A 24,295-nucleotide genomic window follows, 5' to 3' on the forward strand; every position below is an offset into this window, starting at 1 on the left:
TTTATCTTTGAGATCCAATAGGAGGCAAAGGGTGTCACAGATAGCAAGACGATGGTCCTGAAGACATTGAAAAGATGGCATGGCCTAGTGGTCACACAGACCTTTTCCAGCAAAAAAGCCAGCAACATAACTTGAAGAGTATGATTGCCAGAAACATGATCTAAACAAGGCTTTACGAAAAAAGAAAAGAAGGAAAAAAAAAAAAGAAAAAAGGAAGTAAGTAGCAAGTTCTAATAAAGCCATGAGAAAAGAACATATTGCAAAGTGTTGCTGTTTGGGATGTAGCTGGTAGAGGAAAGCTAAGAACTCAATGAGTGGGTGCTTTGCAAAATGTTGCAAGTCTCAGTTTATGACAGCAATAAACTTCTTTAGAGATGAGATAAACATGTTGAAGGATTGGCACTTCAGATGTGACAAGAGATAGGGTTAAATAAGTATGATGTATTCCACTAGCTGTCTCTTATATGATGAACACCTCAAAGACAAGACCACAAGGAGAAGAGATCCCCAAATTAGCATGGCATAAGTGACTGCAATATACTTTGAAATCTGAAGGTCAGACTCAGTTCTCCAACAACACTCTTTAATCTGTTTTTTATATTCTATGGTCGCACACATAAAACAAGGGAGGATAAAAAGTGATAACCAAAGTAAAATGCAGTTCTCTGAAGCATCGTTCTATTTGGAAGAACACTTGTCAGAGTTCCCCCCTCGGCTCTAGCACAGAGCAACAACCCGAAAGAGAAACACTGAACCCATGACTTTTTGTGCCTGTTTTCCCTTTTTTGGAGTTGTAGGTAAATGGTGCCGTCCTTGCTTCACCCACATCCAGCAATCTTTTAACCAACTAAACATAAATTCATACTCCAGGGTAATGGGAAAAGAACATATTCATGGAGCCCTTCTCCCAGCAGAATATGTGGGGTTACATCCCAGGGAGCCTATGCACAAGCCTGCCACTAAGGATGAGGCTGTGGTACATCTGCAGCCAGCATCCATTGGGAAGCAGAGATGGGGAAAGATGATTGTTGGGCTCTGAGAACTGTCATGGCTGTGACCAAAACATGCAAAACACTGATCTACTGGGGGGTACCCCTGGGACCTGCAGTTACCTGCTAGATTTTTCTATTGCTAAGGGCTCACTAGGCATTCAGTAAATGACAATCATCTATTTAATGAGATAATTCACTGTTATATTGTGCAGCATATGCATCTGACATCAGGCTGGAAGAAGAGAGTCAATGATGCAGCTTATGAGAGATCTTTAGCAGATTTAGAATTAAATACTGTATCAGCCACCATGAACATGATGTCTGAGCTGCTGAGGCTAGTCAGGTCTAGTCTCACCAGTGATCTGACAGTGTCTGCATTCTTAAAAGTGGGTGAAAACTGAAGTGGTAAAATTTGCAAGTGACGTAGCATCATTCAGAGTGATCAAATTTACTGTAAAGAATTAATTAGAGAAGATCTTGCAGGACTAAGAGTGGACAACACAATCACAGAGGAAACTTAGTGTTGACAAATGCAAGTAGTGCTTATAGAAAGAAATTTGTGAGTCACAGTGATCATTCCCTGAAACCATCAAGTCACTGCTCAGTGGCAGGCAAAAGGGCAAACAATATTAGGAATTATTGGAAGGGAATACAGAACAAAGCAGAGGATCTCATTATGTCAGATCCCTAGCATGCCTCCATCCTGAGTCCAGTTTTAGTCCAAGCATGTTAAAATGGTCAAAGGAAAATTAGAAAAATAGAGAGAAGACTGACAAGCAAAATGGAACAGCTTAACTACATGGAGAGACAAACTAAACCAGTGCTCTGCAGCCTGCAAAAGAAATGACTCAGAAAGGACATACTAAAGGGTGACAGAATCAGAAGAATTAGCCAGAAGAAGAGGGAATAGCTATTCATTATTTTCCATTACACAAAAGCTGTGGGAACTGAAGTTAAAATGAACAAGTTCTTCAGAAAAAACTAGCTATTACAATGCAGTGCAAGCTGAAAATGAGTGAACAATGTCACAGTGCTGTAAAGAAACAGAACTGTGGGATGCAGAAACATGGCTGCAAGACATGGGATGTCATACTTCTACTTCTCTAAGTGCTGGTAAGGGTTCAGGAGCAGTACTATGCCGAAATTGTGGCATGGCCCTTCAAAAAAAAAATAAGCCTGTGTCACTTGGAGAAAGTTCAACAGCAAGCAAGAAAATTGGGGATCTAGACAACATGACGTGTGAAGAGAAACTGCAAGAATGGGGGAAGGCTGAATGGAGATTCAAGTATTTAAGTACACTAAAGGTCCCTGCAAAGAAACAGAAATAGTTTCTTTTCATCCTTTCTATAGAAGGCAAGAAATAATGGGCCAGTTTTGAAGAACAGATTCGAGACAGACACAAAGTTCTCAGAATGATACAGTAGTGAAAGAGTTTGACTGAAGAGGGTGTAGATGCTCCATAATAGGAAACCTGTAAAATTGCTACATGGACATAAGCACTGTGCTGTAAGAACTACTTCAACCCAACAGGGCTGTTTCTACATTCACGTTTTGTAGGGTCTGTGCCCCAGGGCCTGTCTCCTCTCCAAGATGCACCAAGGCTCCACTCTGTCCTTTCAGACTGTGCGGTAAAATTCTGACACTCCCATTTCCAAGAAGCCCTGAAATCTGCCACCTGTAACCTGCAGTGATCCCAAACTAAGAACAATCATAGTTTGCAAAGGGATTACTTACACCGTTCTTCGCTGCCAGCAGCAGGTACTTCAAACCTCTCTTCTCCTTAGGCTGCAGCCCTCTCATGTAGAACACTCCAAGATAAGCCTGTGCCTGCAACAAAACCACACGATACAAATCAGTCAGGATTTTCCCCATTAATTACTCCAGTTCTTTTACTGATTTTGCAAGTTGTTCATATGCTGGGGTTACTGCTGCAAGATGGGTGCGCAAAGTACCCTGCTTGATGCAGAGCCTGTTGACAGAAGGGGGGCTGTCCTAGAAAAAAAATCAGTCTGACATGCTAAACACGAAAAATCACATTTGATCTATAGAACTCCACTATACGTGCAGTAATGTCACTATTCTAACACCGTAAGACCCAGAATATCGTTTCAAACTGCACTGTGGAAGTCAGAGCCAGAGAACGGCTCCTACTCATGAGCTGTCTATAAGATATAGCAGATGCACTTCCTGGAACAGCGTGCTACATGAGGTGCAGCCACTGCCAGAACGACTGGCATTTGCAACACAAGATGACACATGCCTAAATGCATCTCCTAAAGAGTGGGAAAGGAGGGCAGGGTACACAGATCCATGTGGATGAATCATCTTGAAAAGTTACAGATAAAATATGAGGATCTGTTCTTACTTCCAGCATCTCATGGAAGTTCCTCCACCAAAGAGACCTGTACTCTCAGAATTGAGAGGAGATGAAACACAGAGCTACATTTTCCACTATAGGTCAGTGTTCCTAAGCCAATGGTCTAATCTAGGTGTCTAATCTAAGAGCCACATTAAAAAGCCCAACAGCAAAAGAAGACAACCAACACTGCTGACACAGTGGGTACCTAGCTGCCTCCCATTGTACTGTCAGGTGTATAAATATGTTGGAAGAATTTTGCTTCCAGTCCCACAGATGCTGCTTTCTAGGATGTCTTGTTCAAATCCTTGAGACAGGGCTTTCTGCTGGCTCTCTCCTATGAACTGCCATGCTGTGGACACTAACCTCTGTAATCCCAGCCATTGCTGCTTGCTCCAGGAAAGTCACTGCCTTCTGATTCTTGTCCCATTCATTTTCAGGTCTGTGGCATAAGAGGTATCTAGCGTAGCGGTACTGTGCCATGGGGTGACAGCTGCTGGCCGCATGGTAGTAATAAAAAGCTGCCTGGAAAAAGAGAAACACATTTGTGTGATTCAGGTAATACATGCCCTCAAACACAACATGACTCCCCTCTGGCCGGGACAAGCTTAACCTCTCTGTCTAGATCTAGCATAAGCTGCCCATGCTTACCCCAGCAGCTCTCCCACACCTCCCCACTGAAGAACATGAGATTTTTTTAAGTGAGATTTTTTACGTGAGACTGTGACTATATGAGAGCTCTCTAACCACCCTGCCTTCTCTAGTCAAAACTCCCCGTGTTGAAGGGGATGGCACTGGGCCAACAATACCAAAGCTTACTCTATGCTAATGGGGATCTTCACAATTATTTGAAACAAGCCACCTTTGCAGATCTTTCCAGCTACAGAAGATGCTGACTACGGCCAGCACGCACTAGGTGGCAGGCTGTAGTTAGAGGTACCCAAACTGGACAGCTTGAGATGTGAAGAAGCCCTTGGATGTGCAGTGGTGTTTTAAATACAGTAACATGACAGGTTTCTCCTTGGTGCTCTCCTGGGTGCTAGTGGCACAGCCTGTGTACCTATGAGAAGACCTCAGAAGCTATGAAAAAGGGGATTTCAGGAGCACATCTCTGAGGGGATCTATGATACTGAAGCCAGCACTGCAAACCCGCAGTTTATATTACATTCAGCATTTTCTAACAAGACTTCAGAGACTGTCACACCCATATAAAAGGAGAAAAGTGCCTGTGCACCCAAAGACCACCCTCCTGGGCTGTGCCGCACATATACAACCCTACGAGCCGTGGATACCTTTTCCAAGTCTTTTTCCGTGCCTCTGCCATGCTCGTAACACAGACCCACGTTGAACTGGGCTTTGCTGTAGCCTCGATCTGCTGCCAGTTTGAAGCAGGTATAGGCTATCCTGTAATGGCCCGCTCTCATACTTTCAATCCCTGAGAAGAACACAACGTAAAAACAGGGGAAAAGAAAATGGACAGAATGCAGCCTCAAATGCAGCAACCTCCCCAACAGCTACTGGGCCTTCCTTGGCCCATGTCAAGTGCTCTGGTCCACTTCTGGCTGGCTCACCAACCCTCATTCCACAGGACCAAAGCTTCCGTAGGAAAAATGGCAACACTGCATTTTAGGGATTTTTCTAGTCTCATTGCAAAGAAGGATCATGGGCTAACACAACGTATGGCTTGCATGGAAGTGGCTCGCTTTTTTAGTGGTGCAACTAGTGGTGTATATAGGGCAGGGATTTTTTTCTTAGATCATTGCACATTCCTTCAGCTCATCTTCGAGTTGCAATTCTGCAATTGCTTTTTCAGCTTGCCAAGAAGACTGAGATCTCAGACAATGAAAAGGGATACAAGGATATGACAGTTTGTGTTGCAAAAAAGACGCGAGATGGCTTCATTTCCAACTACAGATGTCAGGACAACAGTTCAGGCTTCAACCAAGCCTGGATTTAAATATGCTGATATAAATCAGGTGGCAGGATGGGACAAAGGGCAATAAATCTCTCAAAGCACAGTTGAAATTGCTGAAAGGAGGCTTCAGCTTGGGTATATCTCTGCCTTCACACAAGACCTGCAACAATTTGGAGGTCCTCCAAAAAGAGAAATGTGTGGTTTAAGGACAAAACAAATCCAAGTCCACATTACCGAGGATATTCAATGCAATGGAAATGTCAATCCGGAAAATCTGCTGCAATTGGAAAGCAGCTTCCTCTAAATGTCCTCGCTGAGCTGGGTCACCCTGAGGAGTTAAAGAGGAAAGCTATTAAGACAGCAAAAACATACAAACCCTATAGGAGATCCTTTCTTGGAAACCGAGCAGTGAGACACATTTGTACTCTACTTAGTTATCAAGAGGGTGATGTAATCTGGTGTCGTGTCCACAAAAAAATCTCCCTGTCCTACACAGCCATCTAGTTAGGGAAGCTGTATGGACATTGCGCACCTCCCCTCTGACCAGGGAGCTTGGTGTAGCCTCTCAGACATCATCAGCCCTTTCAGAATTTAGCAAATACCTGATACCACTCATAACTTCCCCCTTCAAAAGTAACGTTAGCCCTTGTTCACCCTCCGCATCATGTCAACAGCACAAACAGTCTCTGCCAAACATGCACTGACATATATGTATATGCTTTACAGAATTCAAGCTGAGCCCACACTGTCAGCTCACTGAACACTGCACACTCCTAATAAAATCCTGCACAGCAGAGACAACATCTTTTCTTTCTCAGTAATGAACAATGTTTCTTACTTTACCACAGCTCTGGGAGGTGGGAGGAGGATTAGCCTGGCCTGCAGCTTTAGCTGCCAAGCTTGTGTACAAATTTAGTGCCATCGAGCGGCAACAGTGCACACTGCACACAAGCTGAGATGCCTCTGCACTCAGGGAAGTCATGGAGCAAAAATGCCCCTTGCCACCCAACAGCTTTACTGCTCAGCCAGCACTCAGAGCTGCTCACAAGAGGACAAGACATGGATCAACTCTCCTCCTCTTCCGAGAGCCTCCTGAACCTGCCCCATGACCTACGAATAAGCTAGAGACTCTCCCTATGGGCCCTGCAGAAGTGGTACCTCCTAGGATGGCGAGCTCGATGCTCACCCCCTCGGCAGACCAAGCGAACGCCTTTCTGGTGGGGGAACAGAGGTCACTTCCATGTCAAAGAGAGGATCCCACTCTGTTAAATACTGCATTTACCTCCACTCTGTTCACACTGTCCTTGCGCAATTGCTCAGCTGACTGATTTTTAAAAAGGGGAATTGTCTGCACGTAAGACTGTGAATTGCAGGGAATTAGCAGGTTTAATCACAACAAGAACAATGATATAATTTACAGCCTTGTGAGTCTCAAACTGATGCACCCTCTTCAAGCCCAAAGTGTCTTCCTCTCTCTAACAGACAAAAGCCAGTCCTGATTTGCAGCTTTAGGAGGAGTGACACCACCTTCTCCAGTCATGGGTTGTCTGGTAAAAACCAAAATAGCAACAGCATGTAATCACCTAGTGAAAGATTGCATCAAAATGCAAATACACAAGAACAGACTAGGACTACTGGACAGGGTGGGTTTTTTTTGTTTGGTTTTTTTTTTGCCATTTTCTTTGAGTGCTTCTCTACTAGCATCCCTGTTACACAGACATCTTAAAGGTTAGGGATGCCAGTTTGTAGTTCCTGCAACTTTGCTCTGGCTAAAGCAGAGGGCAGCATATCACATCTCTCTTTCTCCTGGCCTCCAGCTGTGCAGGGCAGAAAACAGTCTTTCATGTGAGTGGATTGCTCAGGCTGTGCTTGGGGAAGACATTGAGATGTCTTCCTGTAGGGAAGGGGCCTCAGGTGCAGATGGTTGGTGCAAAAAACAAAAGCGTACCTTTGCACTGTGGAGAACCGGCTCCAAGCTGGAGGTCTCAGGGATTTGGAAGTCCCCTATGTTTAAAAAAAAAAAAAAAACAAATAAAAAAAGCAGGTATAAGCAATGCTGTATCTTTGCCTCTTCCTCCTCTTCTATTCTCTCTACTCCACAGCTCTTTCCTAGAGGTCACCCACCCAGTCAGGGACATAAGGAACAGAAGGAACACTGACCAATCTTACCTTTGTATCACAAGCAACCAAGTGCCACATGAATACAGTCCTGTAACCTGCAGCTGACTAATGCACCTCCTCCAGAAAGGCCCCCAGTCTTTATCTGAAGACACCAAAAGGTAGAGAATCTCCAACTTCTTCTGAAAGTATGTTCCAGCAACTTGTAACGGTGCTTTAAACCTCTGCGCTTCATTTCAAATTAAAATACATCTGGTTTCTGCTCCCAGGTGCTGGCTCTTCTAGGCTTTCTTTCTCTTTACTAAAAAGCCCATTCTCCTTTTGAAAGTCCTGATACAACTAATCAACCCCTCTTGATTCTTATTTGTGATTCTAAAAAGACTCTGCTGTTCGTGTTTTTCAAATGAAGTACTTTTCTGCCCTAGTTGATTAATTTTATGACTTTTTGCCACTATTCCTGAATTTTCAACATTGTTATGGAAGTGTGGACTCTCTCACCGGTGTCAAGGAAAGGTAAAGTTGCCTCCTTATTCGAATTCTTAACTGCCTAGTTTGCATGTATCAGAACTGTGCTCCTATTCCCATTGCCCAGGGCATCACACCAAGATCTCACACTTAGGTGCTTGCTTCCCTAAGGTAGCAAGTTTTCCAGGTAATTTCTGGAATTACTGAAAAACTCCCTAAGTTTTCCAGGTAACTTCTTTCCAGGGTAGAGTTCTGCTTCTGCAAGGGGATGATCAGATGTGCTATTTTGGTTGCATCGTATGCAGGCTTAGGTTATCACCCCAACATATCCCACTTGCTCATCACTGCCCTCTTAGAAACGCTGGCACAACCACGTCTTCAACCACTATCCGACCAGTTTCAATCAGAATTATGTAATGAAAACATCTACAGCAAAAGCTAAACCACCTTGCTCTTAACAAAATTGTGCTGGAAGTGATTACACAGGCATTTATGTCAGCTACTCTAAGAAGACAGTGACCTCCAGCAAAGATGATGAACAGGCGAGGGCTTACTGAGGCCAATTATTTTTAACCTAAATCACCATAAGCAGCTGGATCCCACCAGGCACCTAACACCAGGTGCTGAAGCCTGGATCACTGCAAGCCAGTGCTATAACGCAAGAAGTAGCTCTGCCCTCCCTGTGTCTCCCCATCTCCCTCTCAAGCTGTGTGGCTGCAGAGCAGGGAGCTACGATGAGTCAAAAATCAGTCCTTTTGGAGGCCCAATTCCTTGATTCCTGGCACTATACGGCTACACAAGTGCTTGTGCCAGCAGAGCAACAGGAAAAAGTGTGCAACAGGCAGTGTTGTGCCTTGCAGTGCCTGCACCATCTCACAATGGACATGAAGCTGTGTTCTATGTTCCAGCTGCAGCCTCATTATTCCCAGATAAATAATTGCCCTCTGGCTGTATTAAAGTGTATTTTAGCTGAACAAGCCCCACTCACCCAACAAGCAAGATCACTATGGCAAACACAATTTCTTTCAGCGCTCCATCAAAAGTAATATAACCTGTGAATTTATTAGTTGTGCTTTACATTTATTTTCAGATCAGGCATAAAATTATCTGATCTTTCTCACCGCAAAACTCTATCTCTTTTTCAGGTATCTCCCTCATGATGTAATTTGTTTTTCTGCCATACATACAACAGCAAATCTCATGAAAAAAATTGTCTGTATTAAAAATTCTCCCAACTATTTGTTTAAACAACATTAGTACATTCATGCTTTTAAGAAACTTTACATTTGCATAGACATCTACTCCTAAATCAGAGATTTGTTGTTTACTGAGAAAACATGCTGTAATTTGGACAACCCATTACCCCATGAAAAATAAACAGAAACTAATTCTGAATTTTATCAACCTGCAACACTGTCTCATGCCCCTCTCCCACTGGAAATCCCTCCTCACCCAAATCCCAGTAATCTCCCCAGATTAGAGTTACCACTCCTGGCGAGCATAAGGTCATTTGGAAGAAAACACAGGGACCGACCAATCGTGACACCCAGTCCCCTCTCCTGAAGGACTAGATTATTGAATTCTCTCGGAACTCACATTTGAGGCTGGGCAAGCCTCAAATCAAAACTCTTCAGGGATATCATGATCTTTAAGACTTGCCTGTTTCAGAGCAGCTGCTTCAATACCAGGCACATAATTTAAAAGTGCTTAGGTTCTTTCAGCAGTAAACAGAGAAATAAAAGCACCCTCCGGGCAGCAAAGTATCCCATCCCACTTCAGCAGAAAGAGAAGACCAGCTTAGGTTAACTTTCAGACTATCATTAAGTAATACAAGTTCACCCCAATGGTTTGTTTCTTATTTCCCAAAGAATGATCAAGCTTCAGCAGAACTTCATAGGAACTAGGCTTTGAACAAATTCATTGCTATATTGCACACACACAACCACATTAAATTATTCTTAAGGTTGTATGTTCAAAGCACACAAAAGCTGGGAATACCACAGTTGGAATTTTCTGGGCAACTTTATTTCTACTTCTTCAAACATGTGCTATGATGTAACATGACTATGCATCTTTTTTCCATGCAATCTTGCAGCTTTCAGCGTACTGGATGCCCAATGCTCACATATTCAGCAGCTAATGAATATTTCGTATTTCCCCACTGTTCATCCTGTACTAATCAAATGTTGCTCAAAGCTAGCTCAAATGAGGCATTAATAATCTTCTCATAGACAGTCTAGATTGCTCATCCCAAAACATCCAAACACTTCACAAGAATGAATTCACAACAAGAGCTGGACAAAATCCAGGATTTCTGCCTCATGGAAAATTTTAGTGTTTCCAATTGGTTTCATTGTGCTTTGAAATGAAAACACACTTTTGAAATGTCTGTAATCTCAGAATTGAAATAACGAATTTTACAGTTCTGCCAGGGGTAAAATACAACTCCCCAGGGAAGCATTCAGCTACTATAACACTGAGACTGGCTGTAATCACTTGCTCGTTCACTATGTGCCTTTACCTTTCGGCGAAAAAGCTTCGCGCGAGGCACGAATTGCATGAAAAAAATAGGATGTGATCATGCAGCTGAGGACTTGCTGATAGGAAAATCCAGAATGCTATTTAAACCAACTTTTAAATGAATTTCCTAAAGTTTTCTTTTTAAACGCACTAAAAGTAATAGATTCTATCATATTGTGTTATTTTAAAAGTGGAATGGCTCATCTACAAAGCTGGGGTGTTTGGATCCATCACAACGATCTTTGCCACTTGAGGTAACAAAGTAGCTGACAGCAATAAGATTGTCACTGTACATGTAGACCAGCACAAGCAAGTCTGGAAGTTAACTGAAACACTGAAAGAAAGGGTGAGGACGTGGAATTCTCTCTAGAAGGTCCTTCACCATTGCTGGCAACAGCAAACTGGAGAAGTGAAGGTACATTCTGCTCCACTCTGAGTTTTGGAGGTCTGTTCTCTAATGGCAAGACTTTGTTACCAGATTCCCCTGCATCATCTGCCAGGCGTCTGTCCTTCCCTTCCTTCTGCTCTCCCCAGCTTCTTGCTGCATTCTGATTTAGCCAGCCTCATTCTCTTTCGGTAGCTAAACACCAGAAAAAAAAAAAATCCTAAACCTTAGGCAGCTTTTTCTGTAGAAAGCAAAACATACTCTGAGAGAAAGGTATCACCAAGGCATCACCAAGCTTCACTCTAAAACTTTCCATGGAAAGATTCACAGGACTTCTCACATTACAAAACTATGCATTTTTTCAGACTCTTCAGTGAAAATTACTGAATCTCTTCACCCTGACTTTTCTCAATAAATTCCCACAAAACGCATGCACAGCATAATGTGAGAATGTAACCTGAGGACTTACGTATTGAGCAAAATCAAATTATTTCTGACATACATTATCTCTGACAACTGACAGTTGTAGATGCTTGGGCAAAAAGTGTAAGGAACAGGGATTATAAAGTCATGCTTTTCCTGGCAGAACTTTCCAGCAATCAGCTGTTCTGTGATCTTCTGAGCAGGAGGTTTCAGCTGGACCAATTAAGTTTAATTTGAACACGTAATTTTACCTAATCACTTCTTGGAACCCATTTATACTTCTGGCCTGTAGCAACGAGTTCCACAATTTACCTGTGCGCTGGCCAAACATGTACTGTCTTTTGCCTTTTTTCAAACTTGCTACATGGTCATTTCTCTGCTGCCTATTAATATGTGCATTATGAAAAATGTTGTCCCTATTCACCTTCCCTCAACACTTTTAGCTTCACAGAGCACTAGCACACCCTCTGCCACTTCTTTTTTAAGCTAAAGAGTCAGTCTCTGTACGTAATTGTCTCCTCATCATCCTTTTCTATGCCATTTTTGTTACTGTTTTTAAGACAGTCTTTTCCTTAAGTGTTCAAGATGTGGCTGCATCATAGACTTAAACAAACCTACGATACTGTCTTGTCCTCAGTTCCTTCCTTTACAATAATTAACATTTAATTGGCCTCACTGCTGCTGAGCACTGACTTAACCTTATCAAAAACATATCCATGGTGACTTTAAATGTTCCTTCTGCAGTATAATTATTAATTTGACACTCCTCATTCTGTATGTGTATTTACAGTTACATTCCCCTGCATATACTAATTTAACCTACCTTGGGATTACCCTGGTTTTAGTTCTTGTGCCATCTTTTGCTGTGACTCTCATAGTTGACTGTCCTGAATAATTGTGTACCATTTGCTGCTTCTGTCACCTCACTTGTCACTTCTTTTTTCCAAATCACTGCTGACTGTGCTGAATAGAACAGGTTTCAACAAAGGACTTAGGGGAATCCACTAGTAATGGCTCCCCATTGTGAAAACTATTTCTTGTATTTTAAGGAGTTACTAGCCCAAGAGTAGCCCTTCCGACTTCCTTCACATCAGCTTTATTTCTCCAGAGAGCTTTTTTTTTAGGTCCTGGCTGAAAGATTTTCAGAAAGCTAAAAGCTGGATCATCTCGCTCCACATGCCTGTTGACTTCTCCAAAGAAATCTGCAATGGAGCAAGCTGGCCTGAGAAATGACTTCCTAAATCCTTCCACAACCTTTGATTCTTTGATATAGCATGCTCATCCAGGTATCTAACATCTCTATTCTATAACAGTTTCTATCAACTTAGAATTACCTTTTTTGCAGTTTTGTGGCTCAAACAACCCCCTCTTTTTAAAAGCCAGTGTCCAATTTGTCAGTGTTCATTCTTCTGGTCATACATCAGATTTAAGCACTGGATTACGTATCATCATTAGAGGCTCAGCAATTTCATAGCTTCTGAAGAATACGTGAACAAAGAGCATGTGGTCTTAGTGACTTGTCACTGTTCAATTTACCAGTTTGCCTAAAAGCTCTTCCTATTGACTCTCAGTACGAAACTGTTTGTCAGACACAGACACACATTCACTCCTGAATGTTTAGCTGTGCCAACTGAAGGCATCACTGTCTCCACTTATTCCCCACCACTTCTCCCAGAGGTCCATGTCCAGTAATCTGCCAGCAAGGCAGTGTGTTTGAGTGCTTCTTAATATGCTCCAGGCAAAAGCAGATGGGTTAAACAGTCTAACTGGTAGTTTAGGTAAATTAACCTGGCTGTTTTCCTGCACCTAATTAGGAGACATGGAAACAAAATGCTCTATTTGCCAAGTGATGGGAATGGTAACCTCTGGCAGGAGATGGGTTTGATAAGCAGTGATGGGCAGTAGCTTAAATCAGCACAGAAGAAAGTAAAAAATCTGGAAGAAAGCAAAGAATAGGGAACCCCTCTGATCTTTTCTGCAACACCTTACATCATCTACTCAACATCTGTGGGATTGATTTTTACCTGTCTCTTCTACACCATGATCATATATTGTCCTCCTTTCTACCTGCTCCAGCAGGCTTCCTGCTTCTAACAATTTTCCTGAAGTGTTTATACATCTAGTAAGTAGCCCTGTTGTAGGCCTCATCTGCTCTTCCTTGACATGACTTTAAATTTAACATGTAGGACATGCTTTCCTCGATATACTTCAAAAAACTTGAAGTCTTATATTCCTATTTTTGTAAAACTCATTTTAATAAGAATGTCTTTGATACCTCCTTCCACTGTCTTATCTAGAGCATAAGCACTCAGATATACATCCTCATCTTCAAGGAAGAAAATAATTCCTTTAGTTTCATACCATGTACACAAGCCTCCTAGATCACTGGTGCACTATTTGCCTGAATCCTTCTGGCTGCAAACATCTGCCCCCAGTAAAAGAACAGAAACTGGATGTTGTAATCAGGTCACTAAGGCAGACCAGTATTGGTAAAGCTGATGTCACCTGCACAGTTACAGCGCAGGCTCCTCCCTGCCTTCAGGAGCTTTTTTCCTCCTGTCTCTGGACTCCTGATTCATCTCTCTGAAGTTCTGTCTTTCCACTCTAACCTATCTCCTCAAGTGTCAATAAATGGCTATACATTTCTTGGCTCCTAGCTTTGCCTTGGGGAAACTCAGAGACTCAGAAGTCCTTTTGCCACAAGTATCCTACCCTGCAGCACATTGCACATACCTACTTCTGCCCAGGGCTGGCTCTCTCCTTGCCCTGAGGGGATGCCTGAGGATGAATTCTCTGGTACAACCTTCAGACTTTCTTTCTGCAGGAAGTGGGACCGCAGCTGCACACTGGGACAGCTGGTTGAAGCTTCAGTCACCACTGAAATATAGAGCGCAAAACAGTCCCCGTTAGCTGTGCAGTGCCTGCTTTTGGAGACAACAGCGAACTGTATATCTACCCAGCGTCCTTCTCTGCTCTGACCACAAAGCCAAGCAGGAGGAAAGTTCAGGGAGCAGAGACCAGAACAGAAAACAAAGGTAAGGGCACGTGGGATGCAAAGTGGGATTGCACCAAATCATTAAGAAACAGTGATTTCCCTGACAGATACCAGCCCTCACTCTCCCCAGAGAGCTTGAAAGCTAGTTGTCAGCTTCTCACAACAGCTCTCTTCCAGTCTTAGTTAACTTATCATGAGGCAAAAATCCTGTCTGATAGCCGGGCCCTCCCACAACCCCTTCTCACAAGCCAGAGCTGCTAACCTGTCTGCTGAGAAGGCAACGAAGAAAGCCAGAGAGACCTGTGCTCTCTCCTGGTGTCCGGCAGCGATCTCAGCCATGAGATCTGTCTGACCAGCTGCAGAAGAAGTGCACCAAGTGCTCCCTGAAGAAAAGCAGACACAAGTCAAGGAACACAGCCCCACTCCCTCTTTCTGTCCCATTTCCATTCGGCAGCTTGGCCACAGCTCCGTTTTGGGGAGCCCTCCCACCACGGCTCCCCTCCCTGGGGGCTCCCCCAGTGCCCACTGCTCCCATCCCCTTGCACACTCCCAAGGTCTTCTGGCAACATCCCTCCCAGCCAGGGGCACCCGGCCCTGCCTGCTCCTCCTCACCCAGGTGACTGCCTCCAGCACGGAGTAGCGGGGCACCAGGCCGGGCAGGGGCTGCTGTCTTCCTCCTCGCTCCCGGCCATCCCGGGGCGGTCCATCCTGACAACCGGGCGCTCTAAAACAACCAGAAAACACCAACACCGTGAAGCCAGAAATCAGCCCTCAGACCCCCCCAGGAGCGCCCTGAGGGCAGGGAGACGTCCCGCAATGCAGGCCAGCGCCGCAGCCCGGCGGCCCGGGCCCCGGGCCGGGCTGCACTCACCGCTCGGGGCTGGGGCCACGGCCGTCGGGCGGCTCGGCGGCGCAGGCAGGGCGGGCGGGGGGCAGCCAGCACCGGCCCAGGCCGCGGCCCAGCAGCAGCCGCCACATCCCGCCCGCGGGACCATAGAGAGGGCGCGTTGCCGAGCGACAGCGGCCAGGGCCATAGAGAAGACAGAGCGGCCGCGGAGATCGACTAGTGCCGGCGGGCCTTCCGCGGGGTGGAGACGGCGACAGCGGCGGCCCCCGCGCCAGGCTAGGGGAAGAGCGGAGCCCGCACAGGCAAAGCTCCGAGGAGCGGTTTTAGGCGGCCTGAGCCCACCAGGAGGGTAGGGATAGAGCGCCGCCATACCATAGAGAGGAACTAGAGCGGCGCCTGGCCCACCCTCCGCAGAGCGCGGGAAGGGCGCGGCGGCCGCTGAGGCTCGGGAAGGGCCGTGCTGTGGGGTGGGACGGGGCTGAGGGAGGCCCGGGTCCCCACTGCGCCTGGAGGGGCCCGTGTAGGCCCCGGGGGTCCCCTTGTGGGTCGGGGTCCCTTGTAGACCTGGCGGGTGCCGAGGGGGCTCCTTGAAGGGCTGGGGAGTCCCTTGTAGGTGTGGGTGTGCTGGGGAGGGTCCCTGGGGATCCCCTGTAGCTTGGGGGGGATAAATCCCCCTTGGGAAGCACAAGGAGGTGGGGGCAGCTGGTTATGCTGCAGGTCTGGGGTTTCTGAGAGGAGTCCCTGAGCTCAGAGATGAGCCCTAGGGGTCTGGACTTACAACATAGGGACCAAATTAGTAGAGGGGAGTGCTGAAGTATACCCGAGCCTGTGATTCCCTAATAAACCTAATAAACGGTGCCTTTTCCTGATCCAGAATGGCCTGCAGCAGCAGGGTAGATGGGCATTTGAGTGTGCTGCAATGGGTTAGACAAGAAAAAGTAGCATACTGCAAAGTACTTTTCTTATAGCAATAAAGTAATTTCAGGTGTGATCAGAAACTCAGTCGGTTAATCTTCCTGTAACCAGTGATGTGATTAGTTATATTTGGGAAATGCGTATATATGCAAAACATTTGTGAATCGAAATGTGTAAAAAATGCATTAAGATGTGGTTATGGTTTGGGTTGTGTATGAACCTGCATCCATGTCTTGTCAGCAGTCAGCCTGATTTTGTGATTGATCGCCCTCGCAGAGGACTTCCTTGGCTTATATCTGCTGTATGTCTCTCTGTTTGTCTCAACGGTGTTGCAACAGGAGATGGCAGAGTTCCCAACCGAGAGTGTGGCATGCCAGTGTGAGAAAAAGATATGCTTTATATTCTCCTTACCCTAGTGGTTTCCTTCAGAAGTATGAATATTGCCACCCCTGTGCTCATTCCATCTGAAAAGTGTACTTTCATGTTTATGTCTTCATTCCATAGGCACAGAAATTCTTGGTCATTCTGGCAGTTTGTCTCTCTTTCCAGAATATGGTTTTCTCTTTGCTGGTAGTTCCTGTTACGGACTTGTAGTTCTTGTTCAGTATTATCTATGTTTTATGCTTGGCTGGCTGCAAGTTTAGCTCCAAGTGTGGCTTTCCAGGAGAGACGTAATCACTGTCTTTCATCAGACTAAATGCTTGTTTTAAAATACCGTATTTCTTTTGGTTTTCCATAGCTTTTATTTTTTGTAGCGTCATATGGGATACGAATCCTTTATCCTTTTCACCCCAGATTTGGCTTAATACCTTAATTACAAAGTAATTTAGTTGTCTGTTTTAGTAAATGTGTCTGTAATTGTCTCATGTTAGTAGACTGGTATTTTCTAAGCTACTACTGTTTGTTTGGGGATGAAAATTACATGCAAAATAGAAATATCAGCATCTCTATAATCTTGCCTTAATTTTCTCGCTCATCAAGTTGATATCAGTAATTAATGCTCCAAAAACTTAAACTGCATTTGTTGGTATTGGTTCATCCAAGATCTTCTCAGCTATTCACTGTATTTTTAATGCCATTAGTCCTATTTTCCTTTCAAGTCTCCAGCCATTTTGTATGCGATACTCTCTGTCTTTTCTGCAACTGGCGAGTCAATAGCAGAGCTAATCTGTTTTGATTCATATCATGAGAATGCCATAGGAGTTGAACAACGTCAGTTGTGCATTTGCTGGGTGTTTGTGTCTTTTACTCTTGAGAAGGAAAATAGCCAAATGAAGATGAGATGAAAGACAAGGAATGGGACCATCCAGAGCAAAAACAAAGTTGAGGTAGCGAAGATCAGAGACGTAGGCTGGTGTGGAGTAACGTGGCTGAAGGAGTAAATGTAGAGAGAAATTGCTTGAGCTACGCAGGCAGGATGGCGTGTTCTGTGCGAGGGCTGCTTCTTGTGTCTTTCCAGCTCAGCTAAGTTTGCGTCTGTGCAACTTGCAGTCAGAGTGGAAAGCACATTGAGAAGGAAGAGGTGAGAAGGCATGATGAATTGCTGCACGTGCGGAGTGTCTTGCTACCGCTTTTCTGACTGTTGGTGGTGATATTTTGTTCCATGCACCCAAGGGTGCTGAGGGAAGTGGCTGATGTCATTTAGGGCCACTTTGAAAGGTCACAGTAATCAGGAGAGGATTCTGATGACTGAAAAAGGGCAAACATCATACACGCATTCAAGAAGGGTAAGAAGAAGGATTGGGCAACTCTAAAACACTCTGTTTAGCCTGGGTCTCTGGGAGGTCATGGCACACTTTCTCCTGGAAACTTTGTTTTAAGCATCTGGAGGATAAGGCAGTGGTTGGGAACAGCCAGCATGGATCTGACAAGGGCAATCATGCCTAACCAGCCCGATTGCCTTCTGTGATGAGACTGGCTCACAGAACAAGGGGAGAGCAGTGGGTGTGTTTACCTTGATTTTAGCAAGGCGTTTGACATAGTGTCCTATAGTATCATCTTACCAAACTGGTGAGGTATGGATTGAGTAAATGGTCTATAAATTGGATGGAAAATTGCTGGACTGTTGGACTCACATGATGGTGATCAGTGGGCTAGCACACAGAGTGTACAGAAGAGGCTGAGAAAACTGTGTTTGTTATCACACAATAATTTTAGGAAAATAAATACTTTGCTCCTTAGGGAAATAAATACTGTGCTCCTTAAGAAATATATTTGTTTTGGTGGAAAGAGGAAGCCAGACTGGTTGTAGAAAGCAAGTTTAAAAACAAACATTGAAGTTCTAGGAGGTTATACACATTCTGAGGTCTTTTAAAAACCTTGTAATTGAAACCACTCTCTTATTCACTGGTTTAAACACTCATTAATGCCAGTCCCCCCTTAAAGTCCAGGCAAAATCCATGTATCTCCAAGTTCTTGATTTTTTCTTTGAAGCACATTTGCCACTGGAACTTTATTCCCTGGGTGCTGGAGCTGTTTCCTCTTATCTCATAGTGGTCTTCTGGTAAGTTAGGTTTTCATCTGTGTTTTTGTGCATCTTGAGCAAAGTAACTTAGTGGAACATGTAAGCTTTGATATACAACAGTTTTGGTTTTTTTTCCTCTAGCCAGAAATTTATGGCTAAAAAACCCCACCCTGCAACTTTGACCAAGTATACTTGAAACATTGTCATTACAGGTGATCTAGTTTCACAGCTCACAGGCAAAGAAAACATGTTTGTTTTACTTTATTAGATTTCTTATAATATGTTCATACAAAAACAAATGTGCATATACACACTCCGTCAATACTACCAACTACAATTTATTAAGTTTTACAAGTCTTTTCTACTAGGTCACTGTATTGTTAAGCAGACATTGAATGCAGGATCAATGCTAAAGATGGGAAGGCTAAATTTCAAAGTAAACAATCTCATCTTTCTCCTAATAAGTTTATAAGGGGTGTTTTTGAGGAAGTCTTAATTAATCATGGCCTAAAACTTCTCTTAATGCGGTTGTATTTTTCTAACAAGAAAATTAGAAAGAGATGGTATTTGGGCATAAGCTGTAGCTCACACTGCCATTTCAGTCTTCCCTGACTGCTGCAAAGCCCCTCAGTCAGTCATTGTAATCCAGAGCTGAAACTGGGAGCGTGTTTTGGGGATATATCTTGTTGCTTTGTGATGAACTTGGAGGCCCTGGGAGAATCTCTTGGTGTTGACAGCCCCTGACAGTAAATGTCACATGAATTCAGAAGGAGCTCAAAGCCTTCTGGTGACTGCTATGAGAAGAGACATGGTGACAGAAAACCTGATTGATGAGCCATGCCACAAGTAGAGGGAGCGCTGTGTGGTGATTGCTTATAATTGAATGGTCCATGGAAGTTATTTCTGGGTTTCCTATGAACGGTGACATACACTCCAGAAGTGTTTTCACAGGGAGGCCTGCAGATTTTAATCCTGGTACTCAGCAACTCCCTGTTACCGCAGCGTTAACAGACTTTAAAACTTAACAGGCTGTTTTAGCTTCATGCCTAGCATAATAATTAAACAAACGATCGTCAGTCATGCAATTACCTTTAGAAACGTTCCTTTGTCAGTTTTTGCCTCCTCTTTTTAGTGCTTTTTCCTTGTGGCTCGGCTCTGTGATCTGACAACACGGAGACGTTGATTATCGAGGCTCTTCCCGATTCTGATGATGCGCTCCTCTGACATGGGCTTGTTGCAGCCATGTTAAGCACAGTGGTGATGCTCCTGGCATTAAATGGGGATGTGAGATGCTGTAGCCCACTCACCCAGCAAAGCATCTGCTCGCACTGACCAATTAAATTGGCTTCTCTCTCTCATTAAAACCCTTGTGCAGACTCTGGTATGTCACAGATCTTTAAAATCTCCATTATGAATTCAACTTTCTTCTGGGTATTTTTAGCTTATACTTGAATAAATTATTATTGTCTCTTGCACTTAAACATATCAATTTCGGCTCCACGTATATCTCCTCTGGGCCATATTCAAAGACCTGAGCTGACTTGAACTGCTGAATCTATAGGGAGGATTTCAACACAGCTCTAAGCGCTTGGACATTGGAGCCATGCAAAGAGGGAGAGAAATTCAAGCCCTCCCCTCTTCCCTTTGGTAAGTCAGGAGCACATCCCTTACAGATTTACTTGGTTGTGCCAATTTAATGTGATTTCTTCTGAGGGGCAGGAACCACTCAAGGAAGGCTGACAGGTTTTATCAACAGAATGGAAACTGAAGTGATAAGGTGAGAGTTATTGACCTGATAACTAACAAACAGAAAACTTCAGTGTCCCTCAAGCTAAATATTGCAATCAGCAGGTAAGTAAAAGATGGCAACAGCTGTGGTCTTGTCACTGACTGAGTGTGTTTTAGTGTAGAGGAGCAGGAGGTGAACTGTGAAAACAAACACATCCAGTTTGCTACAGACTATTTCCCTCTATTACTTTTAATGAGAGCTAAACTCCAAAATGCTCAATGGGACTATTTTAGATAGAAGGAACTCTTTGTACAGCTCCTAAATTCTAGACACACGGTTGCAATTAAAATGATTGCTTGCATATTATTAATAGCTCGCCAGTAGTTTAAGGCTGTTATCAGGTATGGGACCAATTGGTACTAGCCACTGCACAACTGAAAGAAAAGTAGTGCTGTCCTTGAAGGAGCTGAGTTAACAACCCAAACCCACAATGCTCAAAGGAGTTTGAAAAATGAGCGAAATGTAAAAAGGTGAGAGGAGCTATGTTAAAATGCATCGCTATAGAGGCTGGTGAGCAATGTGGCTGGATTGCCATAGTCAGATGTTAGTAAATGCTGCCTAAGTGTTTTTTTTTATTTATTTTAATTCTGAAATTGTAGCATGGAGAGGGCAGATGGGAAAGGAAGTGGAGACCTCCTAATGAATTACGATTTAGAAGTAATGGAAACAAAAAGTACTTCACGTACAGAAATCTTTTGTTCCTCCTTTTTCCCCTTACATTTTTTCCTGAAAACATGCTGGGATTGCATATGAAACCTAGCTGTTGCAATTTTCACGCATACCTTGCAATTCTTGTCTGACAGAATATGAAGGCTTCAGCAGCTGAACAAAAAGGCATGCGATAGAGCTCTTGTACGATGTCCGTCTTCCCTTTCTGGCTCCTGGCCTGCTCCATACACTTGAGAAAGACAAATGGCAAGTGATCACTTCCTATTCAACTTCTGCATGCTAACTTTGTTTTTCACATGGAAGCAGTTTTTTACTTACCATGTTTGTCATTCTACTATGTATCTTTTCTTTTTCCTGTTACAGTTTCTTGTTTTTTTTCGGTGAGGGTATCAGAACTGCACTTGGTATTCGAGAAGCAGATGCACCATGAATTCATACAGGGGCAAAGTCATACTTTTCTCTCCAAAGAATTCTGAACTTTCAATTTTCTTTTTTTCACTGCAGTTGAGCAATGAGGTGATATATTCATAGAACTAGGTATTATAACGTCAAGATGCATTTCCTAAATTGTGCAAACTAGTTCAGAGCCCATCACTCTGTGTGTAAAGTTAGTGTTGCTTTTTGTGGATAGCCATATTATAGTTGTCAGGGCTGAAATCTATCTTCTACTTTATCATGAAGCTGCTCAGTGTCATGAGATCTTTAAGTTTTTGTAGTAAATATTATCCTAATTAATTTAGTTTTTGTCAGAAATCTTCTTCACTGTTCCTCCTACTTTCCAGATAATTTCTGAACACATTGAACACCATGGACCTTAATCCCCATGGGACTCCACTGATGATCATCTACCACTTTGAAAACTCATCTTTTAGTCTAATCTTCTTTTTCCAATATTAAACTATTATTTAATGCTGTGAGGTCCTTACCTGTAGTCCCCGGCTGTTTAGTTTATTTAAGAGCCTTTTGATGAGGCTTTCAATGTCTGAGGTTTCTGGAAGCTTGGGGTGAGTTGGAAACATAGGGAAAATTTCTCAGCTGGATCTCTGTTATTTACATGCTTTTGACTCCTTCAAAGAATTCCAGCAGATTTAGGAGGCTCAGATTCCTTTTACAAAAGTCATGTTTACTTTTCCCTAATGTGTTACTTTTATTCATGTATTCACTAATTCTGTTCTTTACTAGAGCTTCAGCCAATATGACCAATATGGACATTAGACTTAGTAATCTGTGGTTTATTGAATTGCCACTGGGTTTATTTTTAAAAACTGATTTCTTATTAGTTACCTTCTAGTCCTTTGATAATCGCACCAATTTTCAGCAAAAGGTTACGTACTAAGGGTATTAGCTCAGATGATTCATATTTAACATTCTGTAAAAATCTTGTATCAGTATCATCTGTGCCCAGTGATATGTTGTTATTCATTTTGTCTGGTTTGTAATCTACTCTTAGCAACCTCAAATTAAGACAAGCCTTCTGTGAATGCCTTATAAACAAGATGCTGGTTTCAGAGTTTCGCCGAGATTCTCCAGGTGAATAGAGATTTTTAAAAAAAAAAAGGTTTGGGATTTTTTGTGATGGCATTATCTTTTCGAGTGCTTCTTTCGTACCTGTGTAGTTCACTGACTCTTGCAAGCTTCTTGCTCTTGATGTGTTCAAGAAGGATTTATTACATTTTTTTTATTTCTTTAGCAAACTGCTTCTAAACTCTTTCTTCAGTCTATGTTATTGTGCTTTTACATTTAGTCTGCTAGAATTTATGTTCTTTTTAGTTCTCCTTTTTCAGACACAACTTCAGCTTTTTGCAGGATACCTTTTAACTTCCAACAGCCTCCCTGATCCTGCTGTTTTATGATGCTAGCTTTTTGTTTTTCTCTCAAGTCTTTTTTGACAGGTTATATGCATTTGCTTTGAGCCTCCAATATAGAATCCTAAAATAGTCTACCTGCCATCTGAAAACATTTTACCTTTCTGGCTGCCACTCTGAGCAGGTTTTTTTTAACAGATTTCCTCATTTTTGAATTCCCTTTCTCTGGAATCGAGCACAACCACTGCATTTGCCAACATTTCCGCATTTCAGAGTATGCCATCATGAAGCAGATAAAAGGATTAAGGGTTTTGGCCTAGCCCAGTCTCTAGGAAGGCTAGAAATATCAGCCATTAACATTTCACTAATGTTAATTTCACTAATTTCATTAACTGAGAAACAGGGAAGAAGTGGCTTGCCAGGGCTGGAGATGGTAGGAATTCCTGCCCTGAAACATCAGCTTCTGTCTTCAACCTACAATAGATAGAATGACAGGTAATTGGAAAAAAGAGGAATCTGGGCTGATTTGTCACCACATCACTGAAGTTTGATACTAACTAGCTTGAGTGTTTTTGGGCAGAAGCCATCTACACTGTGCTGGTGGGAACCAGAGTGAGACATCAGAGTCATGCTGACAATGTCCAGTTCTCGCATTAGTGGACACAGGAACGATCTGGCCTACCAAGAAGTCTGGAAGGACAGTGTGTGAATGCAAATAGTTCTCACTGTGATAGTACTAGAGAACGAGAGCTTAGACCACTTCATGACTTCAGTTTGCATATAACAAAGTGGTAGAGGCTGGTTTGCTAGCTGATTCTTTTCAGGTCTCTCCAATTCCAGACTGCTCCTTGCAGTAAGTAGCAGCTGCTTACTAACAGCTCCAAAGATGCTCTGAAACTGGTTGGGATAAGCAGTCTTTGCCAAGTAGGTGCCGTACTTCAACGTGTGACTAAAGCTTGCTTACCAGTGAAAAACGTTTACTCTGAGGTTGAAAGGCAGCACCACTCAGCTACCGCAAAATACATTTAAAGCCAGGGTGAAGCGAACAATGCTAGTTACAGTGCAACTGCTGACTAGCATTGACTGCTTAGCAACAGTGAGAGTGATATGGATACAGATGAATTGACTGTTTTCTGAGCAAGCTGGGTAGGAACAGCAGTAATTAGCTGCTAGCTGATGAAAAGGCATGCTTAATTATTAGTATAATTATAGATATAATAGACCAGGAATTATTCAGTAAAAGTAAGAAAGCCAATATGTTACAAAGAAGGTAATCAGAATGGAAGAGAAAATGACAGCAGTGTGAATTCTTGAGAAGAAATGTAAAAAATTAAGATGATAAATCTGGAATCTTTTGGGTTTCCACTCTCTGACATATCAACTCAATTTAGCAATGGTGTAAGGATATACAGAGCTAACAAGGTCTGTGGCTAGTATTATTTCTGGTTTTATATGATGTTGATTTAACTGATTGTATGCCAGTGAAGTTGAGCTGTATTTTCATAAATCTCAGAACCTGCACAACTTCACAAGGGTCTTTTGTTCTCCTTCCAGCAGCACAACCACAGCACAACCATTTAGTTTGATGGATCCTGTGGGAAGTTGAGCTATAGCTGGTTCTGATCAATATTGGTAAT

General features: G+C 43.2%; 1 protein-coding gene across 5 annotated transcripts in view; it reads right to left on the reverse strand.

Moving 5' to 3' along the window:
• The window catches only part of DELE1 (DAP3 binding cell death enhancer 1), a 22,614-nt gene extending 7,257 nt beyond the window's left edge, over positions 1-15,357 (reverse strand). For 3 of the 5 annotated variants that reach the window (XM_075510092.1, XM_075510093.1, XM_075510094.1), the window contains exons 1-9: positions 15,041-15,357; positions 14,782-14,893; positions 14,432-14,552; positions 13,908-14,051; positions 7,212-7,267; positions 5,498-5,591; positions 4,641-4,783; positions 3,715-3,873; positions 2,727-2,819 (exon numbers count right to left, since the gene is read on the reverse strand). In XM_075510092.1, the coding sequence (XP_075366207.1) occupies positions 2,727-2,819; positions 3,715-3,873; positions 4,641-4,783; positions 5,498-5,591; positions 7,212-7,267; positions 13,908-14,051; positions 14,432-14,552; positions 14,782-14,893; positions 15,041-15,147 (1,029 nt within the window). In that variant the 5' untranslated portion in view covers positions 15,148-15,357. The remainder of the gene's footprint in view (positions 1-2,726; positions 2,820-3,714; positions 3,874-4,640; positions 4,784-5,497; positions 5,592-7,211; positions 7,268-13,907; positions 14,052-14,431; positions 14,553-14,781; positions 14,894-15,040) is intronic. The other 2 variants (XM_075510091.1, XM_075510095.1) reach the window with 2 other exon arrangements.
• Between the last annotated feature and the right edge of the window lie 8,938 nt (positions 15,358-24,295).

Source organism: Mycteria americana, chromosome 8 (assembly GCF_035582795.1).
Source record: "Mycteria americana isolate JAX WOST 10 ecotype Jacksonville Zoo and Gardens chromosome 8, USCA_MyAme_1.0, whole genome shotgun sequence".
NCBI lineage: Eukaryota > Metazoa > Chordata > Aves > Ciconiiformes > Ciconiidae > Mycteria > Mycteria americana.